This window comes from Podarcis melisellensis, assembly GCF_964234715.1.
Source record: "Podarcis melisellensis genome assembly, chromosome: 14".
NCBI classification, from domain to species: domain Eukaryota; kingdom Metazoa; phylum Chordata; class Lepidosauria; order Squamata; family Lacertidae; genus Podarcis; species Podarcis melisellensis.
In genome coordinates, this window is record NC_138546.1 from 13,614,575 (window position 1) to 13,632,014 (window position 17,440).

Here is a 17,440-nt window from a genome sequence, read left to right on the forward strand (position 1 = left end):
GAAGCAGACAAACTGCCACCGCATAGACCCTTTGACTGTCAAATCAACCTACTCCCAGGGGCCCAACTCCCAGTAGGCAAGCTGTACGCCATGTCAGACAGGGAGATGCAGGAGCTGAGGGAGTTCATTGACAAAAACTTGAAGCGAGGTTTCATCAGAGAGTCCCGAGCGGTGGGGGGCAGCCCAGTGTTCTTTGTGGACAAAAAGAACACAGACAAACCGAGACTGGTGTGTGACTTCAGGGCCCTCAATGCAGTGTCGGAGCCCCTGGCTTTCCCTATGCCCCGAATTGATGACATTTTGACCAGAGTAAGGAAGGGAAAGATTTTTACAAAACTGGACCTGCGGGGGGCGTACAATCTGATACGCATAAGGAAGGGAGATGAATGGAAGACCACCATGTTTACCCCGTTGGGAGCCTTTGAATACCTCGTTATGCCCTTCGGTCTACAAGGGGGCTCCGCGTGTTTTCAAGCTTTTATAAACCACGTTCTGGGACCTTTGCTCTACAAGAATTGTGTGGCCTTTTTAGACGACGTGTTGGTGTATTCGGAAAATGAGGAACAGCATGTGAGGGACGTTCGAGAAGTGTTGGGCAGGCTGCAAGCCAACCAGCTGTGGGTGAAACTGGAGAAGTGCCAGTTTCATACCAAGGAGGTGGAATTCCTGGGGTACCGCTTGTCAGACAAGGGATTGGCCATGGATCCAGGCAAGGTCCAAGCGGTACTGGAATGGAAGACACCGAAGACCAAGAAGGACGTGCAAAGATTCTTGGGATTTGGGAACTTTTATCGGAAGTTCATCAAGAACTTTGCCCACTTGACGGCGCCCATCACCGACTGTCTCAGCAGCAAGAAGAAATTTGTTTGGACGGCAGAGGCGGATCGAGCCTTTGAAGAACTGAAAAGGGCTTTCGTCTCGGAAGAACAACTTCTGCATGTGGATTTACGAAAACCCATGAGAGTGGAAACAGATGCATCCGACCGGGCGGTAGGGGCGGTCCTTCTTCAACCGGGGAGGAGTGCGTCGGAGTGGAGACCGTGTGCCTTCTTCTCGCGGAAGCTGAATAAGTCCGAGAGGAATTACACGGTGTATGACAGGGAACTACTTGCCATTCACGAAGCATTCCGGAGGTGGAGACATTTATTAATTGGGGCACAACACAAGGTGCAAGTGTGCACCGACCACAAAAATTTAGAGTATTGGAGAACAGCTCGAGTGCTCAACCAACGACAAGTGAGATGGGCACAGGAATTCTCCAAATTTAACTTTGAGATTTGTTATGTGCCAGGCCCAGAAAACGTCAGGGCGGACGCGCTCTCACGCAAACCAGAATATTGGGAAGGGGAGGGGGTGATCGAAGAGAGACATGTCATCCCGGAGGACCGCTGGGTGTGTGGGGCGGCGATGGTGGGGCAACGAGAACTGGTGGAGGAAACGGAAAATGATGAATATGCCCAGGATAAGCTCAGAGGTCTCAGGGGGGAGGGCGAGAGCCCCGGAGGTTTTGAGGAAAGAAATGGGGCATTGTATTACAAAGGGGCACTGTATATACCCGAAGGTGAATTGAGGGGGAGAGTACTCAAGCAGTTGCATGATAGCCCCACGGCGGGACATTTTGGGCAACACAAGACCATGTGGTTGGTTACCAGGGAATTTTGGTGGCCTAAGGTGAGGGAAGATGTAAGGGAGTATGTAAGAGGGTGTGACCAATGTCAGCGAGCCAAAGGGGAAAGAAGGGCGCCGGCAGGGTTATTAGAACCTTTACCCACACCAGAACGGCCTTGGGAAGCGATATCAATAGATTTTATGACGGATCTGCCAAGGTCCAAGGGGAAAACAGCCATCATGGTAGTAGTAGACCTGTTAACTAAGATGTGCCACTTTGTAGCATGCTCACATGCAGTCACAGCGGAAGAAACGGCGAAGTTGTTTGTGGAACATATCTTTAGGTTGCACGGGGCTCCCTCGAGGGTGATCTCAGATCGAGGCAAACAATTTACTTCCAGGTTCTGGAGGAAGCTCATGAGCTTGTTACACGTGGAAGTCAATTTTTCAACTGCCCGGCACCCTGAAACCAACGGGCAGGCGGAAAGGGCAAATGGCATTCTTCAACAATATCTTAGGTGTTATGTCAATGACAGAGAGAACGATTGGGTCGAAAAGTTGGCGTTGGCAGAATTTGCCTACAATAATGCGGAGAATGTGTCCACAGGGATGAGTCCCTTTTTGGCTAATTACGGGTGTCACCCCAGGGCATTTCCAGGGGAAGGAGGGGAGAGATGGAGCGTCCCAGCGGCTGAACATTTTGTAGAAGAGATGGAAGCCATCCATCAGCAGCTCCAGCTCAACTTAGAAAGGGCTAAGGCACAATATAAGAAGCAGGCAGACAAGAACAGAAGGGAAGGTGAAACCATAAGGGTGGGGGATCAAGTGTGGTTGTCAACCCAAGGGTTGCCGTTCAAAGGGGGTTGTAAGAAACTGAGGCCCAGAAGATTGGGACCCTTTGAGGTGATTCAGCAGGTCAACCCGGTAGCTTTCAAACTCCGATTACCCAATCACATGAAATTGCACCCAGTGTTCCACAGGTCGTTACTGTCACCATACAGGGGAGGAGGTGAAGGGGAGCACGTCAGGGGACCAGCCTTGGAAGAGAGGGAACGCCGCAACCATGTAGCGGAAATCCTCGATTCCAGGTGGAAGGGAAATCAGGTGGAGTATTTAGTGGCGTGGGAAGGGGAACCGGAGTCAGAAAACACCTGGGTAAGTGCGCAGGAAGTCAATGACGAGGTTTTAACAGAAACGTTCCATCAAAGGTTCCCGAGGAAACCTCAGCCGATAGCAAGGTTTAGGAGGGAGTATTTCGGCACCACCGATGAGGAAGAGGAAATGGAAGGGTTCGCGGAGTCGGAGTTGGAAGAGGGAGTGGACTCTGATGACGAAGAGTACCTAGAGAGTAGGAACAGCAACAAGTGGAAGGAAGTGTTCGCGACGTCGGAAGATGAGGGAGGTTCTTTCAAGGGTTTTACCTCCTCACCGCCAGTAGGAGAGGAGACGGGAGGGGGTGAAGGGGGCCCTGGAGGGGAGGTGGATGTCAGGGAACTGACATCTAAAGCGCCGGAGGCGCAAAGGCTCCCTGAGGGTGAGAGAGCAGTAGCAGCGGAAGAGGGAACCAGTAGAGGGCGAGCAAGAACTCCAAGGGAAAGTGAGTCGGAGGGATGGCTCAGAGACGCTTCAAGCGAAACCAGTGGGGAGGTCTCAGGACCTCCTATAGGGACACCCACACCTCGACGGAAACTGTCACGCCGAGAGGCCAGACGACGTGTTTCCGTTAAGGAGCTTTTATGTTGGAAACGTTTCCGAAAGCAGCCACTTTCGGATTCTACTAGTGATTGACGCAGCCATGCTGGAGGGGCTCCGTCACAGGCAGAGGTTTGAAAGCCTGATCAAACTCTGAGGGACTTGCATTTTACGCACAAGCAGCTCATCGTCCCATCACAGGTGTGTTTCGCTGCCACCCTGAACAGAAATACTTTTACTTGTAATAAATAATCTAGATATCAATGCACAGAATGAGTAGCTAGGTTTATTCTAGGAACATACATCATTATTTGCTTTGTTAATTCAACAATAGCAACCGCTTAGTCTTTTATATGCTGTATTTCAGACTTACATTCTGTCAATCTCTAGCGTTTCAGAGTGGTGATAGTCCGGGTTTTCAAAGGCTTCATTATTGTAGTGGAAAGACATGATGCATCCAAAACTTTGCCTTCGTATGAAAAATGTTTAGAAATCAACTTGGTGGACTGTTTTCAGTTTTTTATTGGGCGAAGTTTCATCCCGAATCTATTTTAAAAGAAATTAAATTAAAATACGTTCCAGCCAATCCTCCACACTCACACCCTCTTGTTTAACTCTTTAACTTTAACTCTCTCTCAATCTCTCTCCCCCCTCACACACACAGAGTTTTCTCAGTTAAAAATCACATACCTTCTCAGAAGTCCTATGAGGAGTTGAACAGGGCATGTTTTACTTTGCTAGAGGGCTCCAGGTCCCCTATCCCTAACATAAGAGTTACACAGAGCGATCACAACTAGTAGCCACTGATACCCTTGTCCTCTTTGAGTTTCTTTCCTTTCCTTTTAAAGCCATCAAACTCAGAAGCCAGCATGTCTTCTTCTAACAATGAATGTCACAAATGCATAGGGTTATACCCAGTGTTAGCCCGACTCAGTGTGCTATAATTCATGGACATTACTTCCTGCGGTCCCATGAATTTCAGTGGCTATACTCTGTGTTGGATATAACCCACTAAAGACTGTGTGAAAGATAGCTCCATTCATCCACCCCGAATCTACCCCAATTCAACCCCAATTGGGTGTCCTTGAGCTGTAGAATTTTGGGATGATGGTGGCGGGAAACCACAACACTATGTTATATGCTGAATACTACATTCCGGTGTGGATGTACTACATCAATGAACCATGGTTATGAGATTGGGAGCAGGTGAAGGGATTGCATACTTTCTCATCAGAATCCAGACCCTCCAAGTGTCCCTATATTCCAGGGACAGTCTCATATTTACAGAAGCCATCTCAGTTTCTGATTTAATCCTGCTTTTCCTTATATGTCCCTATTTTCATCAGAGAAATGTTGAAGGGTATGGAGTTATGTAACCCACAAGCCAAGGAGATAAGTAACTAGACAACCTTTAGAAGACATCTGAGGACAGCCCTGTATAGGGAAGTTTTAAAAACAAATGTTTAATGGTTTCTTACCATTACTTATGGTTTCTTTATGTATGTATTCTTACCATTACTTATGGTTTCTTTATGTATGTCGGAAGCCGCCCAGAATGGCTGGGGCAATCCAGTCAGATGGGTGGGGTACAAAGAATAAAATTATTAATATTATCACTACGTACTGTGGAATGGGACACCCCTATTTTCACTGGAGAAACATTGGAGAGTATGTCTCACCCAGCTTAACTAAAGATCAAATTACATCAGCACTAACATTAACTGTGGTTAAGTGCTGATAACAGAGCCTGAAATCTCAGTTTTAAACTTTGGGTTAAGGATTACGGTCTTTATTTTTATGCTAATACTTTGGTTTATGAACTGGTTGAATTGTGAATTGTTTTGTATTTTTATTGTTGACCCCCCCCCACCCCCATTTTTTTCCTTACAATACTTAAAAACGTATATTTCAGTCTGGGGACAAATTCCGTTGATACGTGTCAGTCTAAGAGCACTGGGGCTCAATAGAAAAGCCACAATTCTTTCTTCTCAACTGCGTTTTTGTCTTCAGGTTAGGATTAACCTGTTCTGGCCTTTTTATGTTATCCCTATGAGATGACATGTTTTAGCTTGCCAAAAAACCAAACACAAATCCCATCTTCAAATATCCACTACGTCACTTAGAAACCACAAGGAAATGCTGAGTGCTAAAAGAGTTAGCATACCTTTGGCACTTGTTCAGCAAGACCAGGAAAGGTGGAAATGCTTTCATGGGCCTCAAGACAAAGGTCAGCCATTTTACTTGAACATAAGCAGCCTACCCTCTCTATCGGGTCATCAGGAACTAGGTGTCAGCAAAAGTTCCAGGTGGCAATATAAAACATGGCGAATAAGTTAATACATTCTTTTACTCGGACTTCGATACCAACACGATACCAACACCATCAGCAAAACTCTCTTTTTCTTCCCAGAATCCTGAAGGAAAGTGTTTACGCTTCTACAAAACTAATTTGTGTAACACAGAAAGGAATAGTTTTACACACACACACACACACACACACAGAGAGAGAGAGAGAGAGAGAGAGCCTTGATTCTGCTCTCTCCAGCTACTTTTTTTAAAAAAAATTAATATAAATTTTATTTTCAATGCAACATTACAACAAAAATTACAAACATTGAATCCAAAATAAAACTATACAAACAAGAAAGAAAAACAAAACACAAAAAGGAAAGAAGAGAAAAAAAGAAAAAAGGGGGGAAAGCACACATCTACAAATAAAACCATATCTTCATTCTAGTCTAGTCATTCATTGAATTTGACATGTCTGTGTGTGTGTGTGTGTATACACGTTTGAAAGAAAAAGAAAGTAGCTGGTCATATGTATGTACCAGCTACTTTTTTCTTTCAAATGGACACACACACACCAACTTGTCAAATTAAATCATATAGTTAAATAAAGTGTGTCAATTTGCCCTCAGTCGGTATGCCACCTTAGCACATCATGCTATTATTAAGTGATTTAATCACCGAGGTCAAAACAAACAGGACAAGCTCCAGGATCAAGGAGTCCCTTTGCAATGTTCCCTCGCCTCTTATATATCCTACCTGCCCCATACATTTGAAGCAGTATCACACCACCTTAAAGAGCCACCGCTTCCCTCCCAAAATCCTAGGAGCTACAGTTTGCTAAAGGTGCTGAGAATTGTTGGGAGAGACCCCATTGTCACCATCCGGTGACAATTCCCAGAGTTCTCTGGGAAGCTCTGTGAGGGAAAGGAGGGCAATGGCTGCGCCAGAAAAGAAAGGGGGGCACAGAAGGGGCAAGGTATATTTCTCTGGACTCATTTAAGGTCGTTCTTCCTTGTCCCTGCTATAGACTTGTAGCTTCACTGGCTCTGGGTATTTATTTATTTTAGCTCATTCACTTTATTGCTTTCAGGATGTTCTCAACCAACTTGAGCAGCGAGAAACTGCAACCTCAAAGTAATAGCCTGAGCCATGAGAATCAACAAAGAGTGAGGCTCTTTTGCTTCTCAGGTTACAGCGAACTGAATACTGTGTTTGCTACCAGTTCCAGGTTATAATTTAATGAGATGTATCGCTTTCAAGAACTTCACCGACCAAGTTCATTTGGAGCAGGAAGGAGAGGAAATTAAAATATATGGAATCTTTGTTTGCTTTTAAAGAACACAGCAATTGCATTAGCAATCTCTGCAACCATGATATCTTTTTAGAAAAATATTTCCCATTAAGATAGATCAGGAAGGCTGAACCACAGGCTGCCTTCTCTCTTTGGTTGTTTGGACTCTCTCCATGCCACACATCTTCCCCAATCACACCAAGGTGTGAAAAAAATAGTCTAAATTTACATCCATTGCCCACCCACTTTTGACTGCCTTCTTCCACAACTGCACCCCCACCACCACGTGCCCACCCCCCTCCCAGAAATTGATTTGGCCCTCAGCAAACAGGCAGGCTGCATATATCTGAAGCACATTTTCCCCCCTCCAAAAATTCTGGTTCCTGTAGTCTACCCCTCATAGAGTTACAATTCCCAGCAACACTTAACAAACTACATTGCCCAGAATTCCTAGAGGAGGGAAATGTGCTTTAAAGATATATCATATATACAGTGAGAGATAGAGATATTAGTAACCACACCTTGATTTACAGAGAAATGGGCTTTTTCTCCACAGACTACCTTCTAAGTTTCTGCCGCTACTATGGGGCAAATACAAAATGTTCCACTAATGCTAAAGAAGTATCCTGAGTTTGGCAAGTAGTGCAGAGCCAAGGGGTGCTGTTTTCAGAAGGACAGTTGTGAAATAATATGGTTCACAGCCTTTACCATGTTCTTCCCCATAAAAATACAGTTAAGGTTGGCTTCTAGATGGAAGGAAAACTGAGGCTGAATGTTAATCTTCATAGAAGTAAAGAGCCAGCCCTACCATTGGGAACCATAAGGCATCTTCTGAAGTTTCTGGCAGCCAGGTGCGGAAATTGCCCATAAAGTAAGGAGAGCTCACCTGAGGTTAGATCCCGTTCTGCGCACCTTGATTCCTGAGAGCATGATGCTCATGCTGATTAGAGCAGACACGTGGTGGGAGCCAGGCTTTCCAAGGGCTCCCCACAACCTTCGGAGCAGTCTTTATCCCAATCTACAAGCCCATCCACTTGAGCTAGCCACCATGAATGGCAGCCAGCTCATATCCACCTGTACATTTAAAGCACTTTTAAAGCATATGGCTTCCACCCAAAAAGGAATTATGGGAACTGAAGTTCGCCCCTCATAGAGACCCAATACCCAGCACCCTTAGCAAACTACAGCTACCAGGGTTCTTTGGGGGAAGTCATGTTCTTTAAATCTGCTTTAAACAGTGAGAAGATTATGGCTGTGGGGATCCTGCTGGGGGTGGGCTTAGGCAGATGCCTGAATTTCCCATCTCCCAAGGCTGGAGGTCCAAGATGAATGCATCAGAGAAAGTTAAAGTTGCAAATTGCAATTCTGTACCCCAGGTACAGGGAAGTTTTTCTTCAGCATGAAAGCCACATTCTCTCGTGAGTATCTTTCTTGGGGTCACACTGAAGTGGTGGGTGTGGTCAGAGACAAAATATAGATGGAGGAAGATGAAAAAGTAAGTGGAGCAACAGATGTGACTCTTACACTAAGGTAAAAGGTAAAGGACGCCTGGACGGTTAAGTCCAGTCAAAGGCGACTATGGGGATGCGATGCTCATCTCACTTTCAGGCCGAGGGAGCTGACATTTGTCCACAGACAGCTTTCCGGGCCATGTGGCCAGCATGACTAAACCACTACTGGCGTATGGATGACGAGTGCCAGAGCGCAAGGAAACGATGTTTACCTTCCTGCCACAGCGGTACCTATTTATCTACTTGCACTGGCGTGCTTTCAAACTGCTAGGTTGGCAGGAGCTGGGACAGAGCAACGGGAGCTCACACCCTCGTGGGGATTCGAACTGCCGACCTTCCAATCAGCAAACCCAAGAGACTCAGTGGTTTACACCACAGCGCCACCCACGTCCCTATACTCTTACATTAGGCCTCATCTGCACTATACATTTAAAGCAGTATCACTCCACTTTAAACAGTCATAGGTTCCCCCAAATAATCCTGGGAACTGCAATTTGTTAAGGCTGCTGAGAGTTGTTAGGAGACTCCTATTCCCCACCCAGAGCTACAATTCCCAGAATTCCCTTGGCAGAGGGTTAGACTGTTAAACCGTTCTGGGAACTGCAGCTCCTAACAACTTTCATCACCTTCAACCAACTAGTTTTTAGGATTATTTGGGAGAAGCCATGACTATTTAAAGTGGTACAATACCGCTTTAAATATATAGTGCAGGTGGGGCCTCTGTACAGAAGGCCGTATTCCAGTGACACAAAATCTAGACTATAACATACATCTGTATCCTCCATCCAGAGGAGGATGTGTCAGAATTCGATGACACATTTCAGTCAGGCACTTCTGAAGGAGACAGGACATGTGCTGCTAAGTATATTTAAATCCTATCGATTTCTACAAGGACTAGACACTTTATTTGCCTTGGGGCACTACCTGTTAACATAAGCATTGCAGTTAACTGATAAGGAAGAATAACATATTACATAAAACTCCTTCTACAATAAAGCAAGCACTAAGTTTACATGTGCAAGCACTTGTGTTTATATACGTAGTTTTGAATTTATTGAGCTGCAACCAAATTTTAAGATTTTATAATACTGATAAAATAAATTGGAAGCTGTTTTTTTAAAGTTATCTGTCCGTCAGCAAGGATAACAGCTACGCTATTTTATTTTATTTCACAACACTTATTTTAATAAAAGCTCTAAGTGGTTTTATTATCCTATCCTGCTCTTTTCAAAGACCTTGGCATACTTATAGCTGTTGACACTAATGTTCGCTAATCAGCCTCGCCGAAAATTCCCACCCCCATCAGATCATTATGCTGTTGTTCACTTCCTTATTGACTAAATGTCCAAAGGTGGATTATAAAAATTACACAGATCCTTTGGGAGCAAAAAGGAAGTTCAGAATTTTTCTTTAAAGCAGGAAGTTTTTTATTACAAATCGCTTTAACAAACAAGCACTCATCAAACTCAATAGGGCCCACTTACCAAAAACACATCTAGGATGGGAGCGTTAAAGTTAAATACATCTTTCAAAAATCTAACCAGTCACTGTGTCCTTTCTGTACTTCCTAATTGATAGCTTCTATATCCCAAACTCCATGATAAAACACACACACACACACACAAAATACTACAAAATACATACAGTACACAAGCACACACAAGAGGGGGTGTCCTCAGAAGAAAAAAATTGTAGGAAGGAGAAAATACAACACCGAAAGTGTGAAGGAGGCTAGTTTCTCAGTAAGAATAATGCTTGTAACAGTTTGCATCAGATCTCGGGTTGTACAAAAGCTAGAAACTTAATCCTTTTCTCTATTTTGTTTTAATGAAATCTGGGGGTTAGGGTTTTCCAGGGAGAGCAACGGTCTCCATTTCCCACCTCTGTGGACACCTGTATTTTTATCTGTATAATGTGTTTGAGTGTGTTTAAGGTCTCTGGGTCTCTTTGTATTTTGGTGCTACCACTGGTATGAATTCAGCCCTTTTCACGGAGACCCTGGCAATGAGAGAGGTGCAAGAGTAAGGAAGCTCCTGACGATTTTTTTTTAAACTACAAAGTGATAGCAGACAGGTGAGAGTAGGCTAGTTTCTCAGCAAAAGGGGAAAAATAAAGAATGCTGCCTGCACATTTATTCTCGTCACTCAGACTCCACAAATGCTAGAAAAGTAAGCTTTTTTAAAACAGAAAGCTGAGTATCTGGGGAGGGAGCCCCTCGCCCACGCCCCCTGCGGATGCCCATGGAGCCGTGGGAAGCGCCAGGAAGGGAAAGAGGTTCTCCTGTAAAACCACCCACGCGGTATAAACAAGGGGGGAGAGAAATAAGTCCTGAAACAGACAAGGAAGTAGTAATGATGTCGTGGCTTCTTACCTCTTGGAAGGAGCCGGCTCTCCTCTCAGGGATGCAGCAGCCGGCTAGTGGATCCGGCCCGCAGCGAGAAGGTTTTGCTGGAATGTTGCAAGCTCCGCTCAAGTCATCATTCTGGTCCTCTTCTGCTTTCTCAGGAAGTGGCTGGCAGAGAATCCCAGGCAAGGAGAGGGGGGGGCGGGTGGAGAGAGGCAAAGGTTCCGCCCCCGGCAGATCAGCAGGTGCCGACACCTTAAGCTGCCCTCGTCCCTAGCAGCAACCCACCCACTGCCCCGCAAAGGCATAGTCGCAACACACAAAGGTGGTGCGTTAAAGGAAAAGTCTCGTCCGGGCAGCTGAGGTTAGAGCAGCTCTGGGGGACAATCTCCGTTCCTGCATCCAAACCCCGGGATTTCCCCCTCGAAGCTCAGCTGAAGGTTTGCTAGCAGTAATTGCAACGAGAGTCCACCCCCCCCCGTGCTTTGCCTGATGCTTAACCTGTTGCATGTTTTCACTGGGGTGTTCACATTTCCGCATAACTATACGCATTCAATTCTTTGTCCGAGGTCTGTGCTATTCAACAGTGAGTAGGCAATATAAAACCACAGGAGACACAGAGAAACGTTGCTGTGTTGCGTCGATACTGTACTATGTACTCGTTCTCACACGCCAGCGCCTCAGTGGGTGGTCGAAAAACTCACCTAAGAAGAGCCCTGCTGGATCAGGCCCAATGGTCCGTCTAGGGCAGTATCCTGTTCCCACGGAGGGCAACCACATGCTCATGAGCAGAAAAGCACTCTCCCCTCTTGTGATTTACAGCAACCAGTATTCAAAGGTGTACTGTGTGGAGGCAGAACATAACCATTAGGGCTGGTAGCCATTGATGAGCCCAATCCTTCATGAAGTTGTCTGATCTCTTAAAGTCACCCAAATTGGTTTATTATTATTATTATTAAATTTATTTATTTGGTTTTTCAGATTAAAATTTTACAATCACATTTCCAACATACAACATAAAAACAAGATTCCAAGGAATCTCCTGGACTTCCCTCCTCCCCTTTGTGGGTCCTACTGTTAATCATTTCCTCCTGCATCTTTTACAATACAGTGGTACCTCGGGTTACGTACGCTTCAGGTTACAGACTCCACTAACCCAGAAATAGTGCTTCAGGTTAAGAACTTTGCTTCAGGATGAGAACAGAAATCGTGCTCCGGCGGCACGGCAGCAGTAGGAGGCCCCATTAGCTAAAGTGGTGCTTCAGCTTAAGAACAGTTTCAGGTTAAGAACGGACCTCCGGAACGAATTAAATACTTAACCCAAGGTACCACTGTAATCCATTTCTTTTACATCTCCATTATGTCCGAAATTCACCATTAAGATACAAGTGTTATTCCAATCCTACTAACAATGTTAGCTGTTTACAATGGTTTTTAAGATAAGTTATAAATTTCCCCCATTCTTTATTAAAATTTTGGTCTTCTTGATTTCTGATTCTTCCGGTCATTTTAGCCATTTCAGCATAATCCATCAACTTAATCTGCCATTCTTCTGGTGACCATCGCTACATTTCTTTTGGCTATAACCAACTGAGTTCTACTCAGATAAGACCTGCTGAAATTAGTGACCCTAAGCTAGCCTTGTCCATCAATTCTGAGGGCTCTACTACTCTGAGCAGGATGGATACTGGATACAGCCCATAGCCCATGTCCCTTGTGAACCAAACAGAAGCTTAGCATTCAGTGCTGCAAGCCAATGTGTGTCTACTCAGACACTAACCATGGAGTTCATTGGCTTACTCCCAGGGAAGTGTGTACAGGGTTGTAGCCTACGTTTCTCAATTACATCCACCAGAGGTCTGCAGCTTTGGAATTCAAACATCTATACCAGAGCACACCAGCAGTAAAATCCCACTCTCAGCCCATAATCCTCAGAATCTCACATGTTGGGCTGGATGCTCTTTGGTGTGGCTGGCTCAAAAAGGAAGTGTGCAATCCTAGGCACATCTATTCAGAAGTAAGCCCCGTTGCATAGGAGCCAACTCCTAGTGGTCTTGGGGGCTTTGGCCCCCACAATAAAATAATTGAGGGGACCAAGCCCCCACCAAGTTGATGGGCATTCCCATTCAAATGGTTATGTGCACTGCGTCATGTGATCAATTTTGTGGGGCGGGGCTTACCTGGGCCCCACAATATTTTATTCAAACTGGCACTCCTGCCCCACTGAGATCTAGAAAGGCACAACTAAAACTAAGGAAGAGGAAACTGGCAGTCAGTGCCACCTCTAAAATGGTTGTAAGTAAGAAGGCAGATCAGCTGGGGTTTGGCTGAAGGTGGGCTGAGGTTGGCGGAAGGGGGGCAGTGCCCCACTTGCCCTAATGGACCAGCCTCCACTGTCTCTAGACTGGAAAAAAGGCTTGTGTCTGAAACCCTTGAGAACTGCTACCAGCTTGTCGACAATATTGAGCTAGATCCACCACAGCATTTGATTCCGCTTAAGTGCAGTTTCCTGTGTTCCTACGGATGCTCACAGAACCCTGGTTTGAACAGCACTGCTTTAACACCACATGGTGTTCCTACAAGTTCTCTCCTAACTAAACCTTTCTAACCATGAGCAAGACTGCATGCAGTTTGAATTGCTAGCTTTAAACACAAGCTTCCACCTATCTGTAGCCCATGAATGTACTATGTAAACATTGCAGCGGTTATGCTTTTATGTTCATTTAATATATTTGTGGTAGCTTGTGTTTGACCACATTGGTGTGGTTAACACTACACCAGTTCCTGCCACAGAAATAGCAGAATGGCCTGAGTTCAAGACCTCATTTAGACTAGTCGACCTCACTTTCTCAGTGTAATCTACCTTGAAATGGGCTGGTGGAAACCATATACTCTGCTTTGAGAAAATTTGCCATTCAAATGAGGTATGGCACTGAGAGCTGAAAGGCAGGACAGAAAGTATTTTTAATAAACAAATGCAATCCCAAAAGTAACAATATATGAAAAAGCATAGGATGGTGCTCCTATCTATGCTCCTTGGAGAAAAAGGGTGGAATGAAAGTGAAATAGGTATATTATATTACATTATACGTACTATTATTATTGAATTGGTATTCCACTATTCTTCTTAAAGGAGGACAGGGTGGCACACAACAAGCAATAAACAATTTGAATTATAAATAAATAAATAGAAATAATTCCAATACAGATGCAGAGGTTTATGTATATCAGCCTGGATAGCTCAGTTGATTAGCATGTGGTTCTGATAATGCCATGGTTGCAGGTTCGATCCCTGTATTGGCCAATTGCAGATTCCTGCATTGCAGGGAGTTGGACTAGATGATTCTCAGTGCCCCTTCCAGCTTTGCAATACCATTCTATGATTCCATGTTATGACTCTGAGCTTGGATGGTTCTGTGCAAGTAGTGTTGCCAGCTACAAGGGTCAGGCTTGGAAAGTGCCGTGCCTTTGCCTACACCGTTTCAAGCCATGCAGGCAAAAAGTGCCTCATCTGATGTCATTGTGTCATCAGCTGGTTGACAGGTGGGTAGCCTTGCCCACCTGCCAAATGTGACCTGCAGCAGGTGAGGGAAATAGAGATCTGGCTTGCCGGCTGGCTTCAGCCTCCAATATTAGATGAAAGGAGTGCACTGACATACAAAGGTGAGTCTAATTAATTTGCTCTTTCTGAAACAATATGTGAACCGAAATACAGCCGGCCAAAGAAATTTGCATAGAGTTTTGCAATGCAGTTCTGCAGCCAAGAAATGTGTGCAGAAAAATGCATATGTTAGTGGAATCAGCGTACAAAAATGAATCATATTAGGGGAAATTGCTTTGCAAAAGTGTGCATCATAAGGTAAAGGTAAAGGTACCCCTGCCCTTACGGGCCAGTCTTGACAGACTCTGGGGTTGTGCGCCCATCTCACTCAAGAGGCCAGGGGCCAGCGCTGTCCGGAGACACTTCCGGGTCACATGGCCAGTGTGACATCGCTGCTCTGGCGAGCCAGAGCTGCACACGGAAACACCGTTTACCTTCCCGCTGGTAAGCGGTCCCTATTTATCTACTTGCACCCGGAGGTGCTTTCGAACTGCTAGGTTGGCAGGCGCTGGGACCGAGCAGCGGGAGCGCACCCCGCAGCAGGGATTCGAACCGCCGACCTTTTGATCAGCAAGTCCTAGGCGCTGAGGCTTTAACCCACAGCGCCACCTGTGTCCCCATAGGCAACATTATATTTTAAAAATAGTATTTTAAGAGAATTGCACTAAAATGCTGATGGATTTTCAATATAAGTTTTTTTATTGTAAATTGATGGGGGGAAACAGAGAACTGAATTCAAGGTGGGAAAAAATGAGAAACTGAAAGAAACCAAAATTGACAGATTCACTCACATACTCATACGCTATGCCTATTTTGATCCATATACAACCCTACCTGATGCTCCACTGTTGTTATTTACTGGTGCAAGAGGGGAGCTGCCAACTGTTTTCTTATATTTAGATGTCAAAAGTCTTAGGAAGAATGATTACTCTGCTGAGTTCCTGTTAATCTTGGAAGAAATAACAACCTGTAGCTTGGAACATGTGGATCTTTGCTTGAGTGCAGTCCTACAGAATGTTCCAAGCATCTGTATACCTGTACTGGAGGTTTACATGGGCCATCTGGCTGAAAGCAAGTCCAAACTGCGGCTTACCATTTCTATAAACAAATAAGTGGGAAGCACTTTCTTGCTGAATTCAGTGCTTCATTCCTGGTATTATCCCCCCAGTATAAGGAAATAATAAAGGTAAATGTACCCCTGCCCGTAGGGGCCAGTCTTGACAGACTCTGGGGTTGTGCGCCCATCTCACTTAAGAGGCCAGGGGCCAGCGCTGTCCGGAGACACTTCCGGGTCACATGGCCAGTGTGACATCGCTGCTCTGGTGAGCCAGAGCTGCACACGGAAACGCCGTTTACCTTCCCGCTGGTAAGCGGTCCCTATTTATCTACTTGCACCCGGAGGTGCTTTCGAACTGCTAGGTTGGCAGGCGCTGGGACCGAGCAGCGGGAGCGCACCCCGCCGCAGGGATTTGAACCGCCGACCTTTCGATCAGCAAGTCCTAGACGCTGAGGCTTTAACCCACAGCACCACCTGTGTCCCATAAGGAAATAATAGCTATGGCCAATAATTGGCTATCTTGTGACTTGTGCCAACTCAGAATTGTAAATAAAAATGTGACCCAAGGAAATAGCTCTGAAAAGTGCTAAGAGTAGTAAATACGAAGTGAGGAAAGTGTTTCACTCTAGGCTCAAACCTGGTCAGTTGTAAATAAGGGGTCCACCTCCACTGCCATGTCCTTGCCTTTTAGCACCCCCCCCAGGTAATACCACCACACACTAGAGGGCGGTACTGTCCACTTTGAGGACTAATGATCTAGATCCATTTCAATCTGGAGTGAACATACCTTGGTGAGCCTGGTGGGTGACCTCTGTTGGGAGAGGTACAGGGGGATTGTGACCATGTGGCTCTTACTAGATTTTTCATCAGCTGTTGACACCATGGATCATGGAGCCCTTCTGGACCATCTATCAGGAGCAGAGTTCACACCCGGGCACGCCACCCGCCTGCAACTCCCAAGGCTCCCCCGGGCTGTTCAAATGAAGACAAAGTGGCGCAACTCTTTGGGAGAGTTGTGTACAGCTTTTAACCAAATGAAAAACAACATAGCCAGTGGACCTGATGGGATACATGCCAAAGTCTTCAAAGTGGGCGGAATTGAACTTACACAATAACTTCACAAGTGCATCGAAAAATCTGGGAGAAAGAGGAGATCCCACCAGACTTTAGCCAAAATTATCAAGCTCTTTTAAAAAGGTGAGAGAACTGATTACAGAAACCATCAAGGCATCTCTTTATTACCTGTGGCCAGCAAAATTCTTGCAAGGATCTTAGCAAACTGTCTCCTAACAATATCCGAGACTACCCTTCCTGAATCCCAAAATGGTTTTCGACCTTCTAGGGGGTCAGTGGACATGATTTTCGTTGCTCAATAGCTTCAAGAAAAATGCAGAGAGCAAAACCAACCCCTGTATATGCCATTTATTGATCTGACTAAGGCCTTCAACACTGTAAAGCGTAATGCCCTGTGGACTGTTGTTCTGAAAACTGGCTGCCCAGATAAATTTGTGAACATCCTTTGGCTCCTCCATGATAATATGACATCAACAACCACAGATAAAAATGACTCTCAAAGTGAACCATTCACAGTGGGATCAGGTGTTAAACAGGTTTGTGTTATCGCCCCAACTCTATTCATTATTTTCATTGCCATGATCCTACACTTTGTCGAAGGGAAACTCCCCACCGGAGTAGAAATCATATCAAACATATGGAAAGCTCTTTACTCTGAGTAGGCTGAAAGCAAAGAGTAAGGTTACCGTAACTTCCATCATAGAGCTTCAGTATGCTGATGACAACGTAGTGTGTGCACACTCAGAGGCTGACCTCCAAACCATACCAAATATCTTCGCAAAAGCTTAACCTATCACTCAGCATCCAAAAAACCCAAAGTGCTGCACCAACAAGCACAAAACAACCCCTCTGCAGTACCACAAATCCAATTCAATGGTGTAATGTTGGAAAGTGTTGATCACTTCTCCTACCTGGGCTTTCCACAAGGGCCGACATTGATGCCGAAATCCAGTATTGCCCAATTTCTGCAAGT

At 45.3% G+C, this 17,440-nt stretch overlaps 1 protein-coding gene across 1 annotated transcript in view; it reads right to left on the reverse strand.

Moving 5' to 3' along the window:
• The window catches only part of TMC5 (transmembrane channel like 5), a 47,242-nt gene extending 35,772 nt beyond the window's left edge, over positions 1 to 11,470 (reverse strand). The window contains exons 1-2 of the mRNA XM_081887513.1: positions 10,763 to 11,470; positions 3,674 to 3,846 (exon numbers count right to left, since the gene is read on the reverse strand). Of these exons, the coding sequence (XP_081743639.1) occupies positions 3,674 to 3,750 (77 nt within the window). The 5' untranslated portion in view covers positions 3,751 to 3,846; positions 10,763 to 11,470. The remainder of the gene's footprint in view (positions 1 to 3,673; positions 3,847 to 10,762) is intronic.
• Positions 11,471 to 17,440: the final 5,970 nt, after the last annotated feature.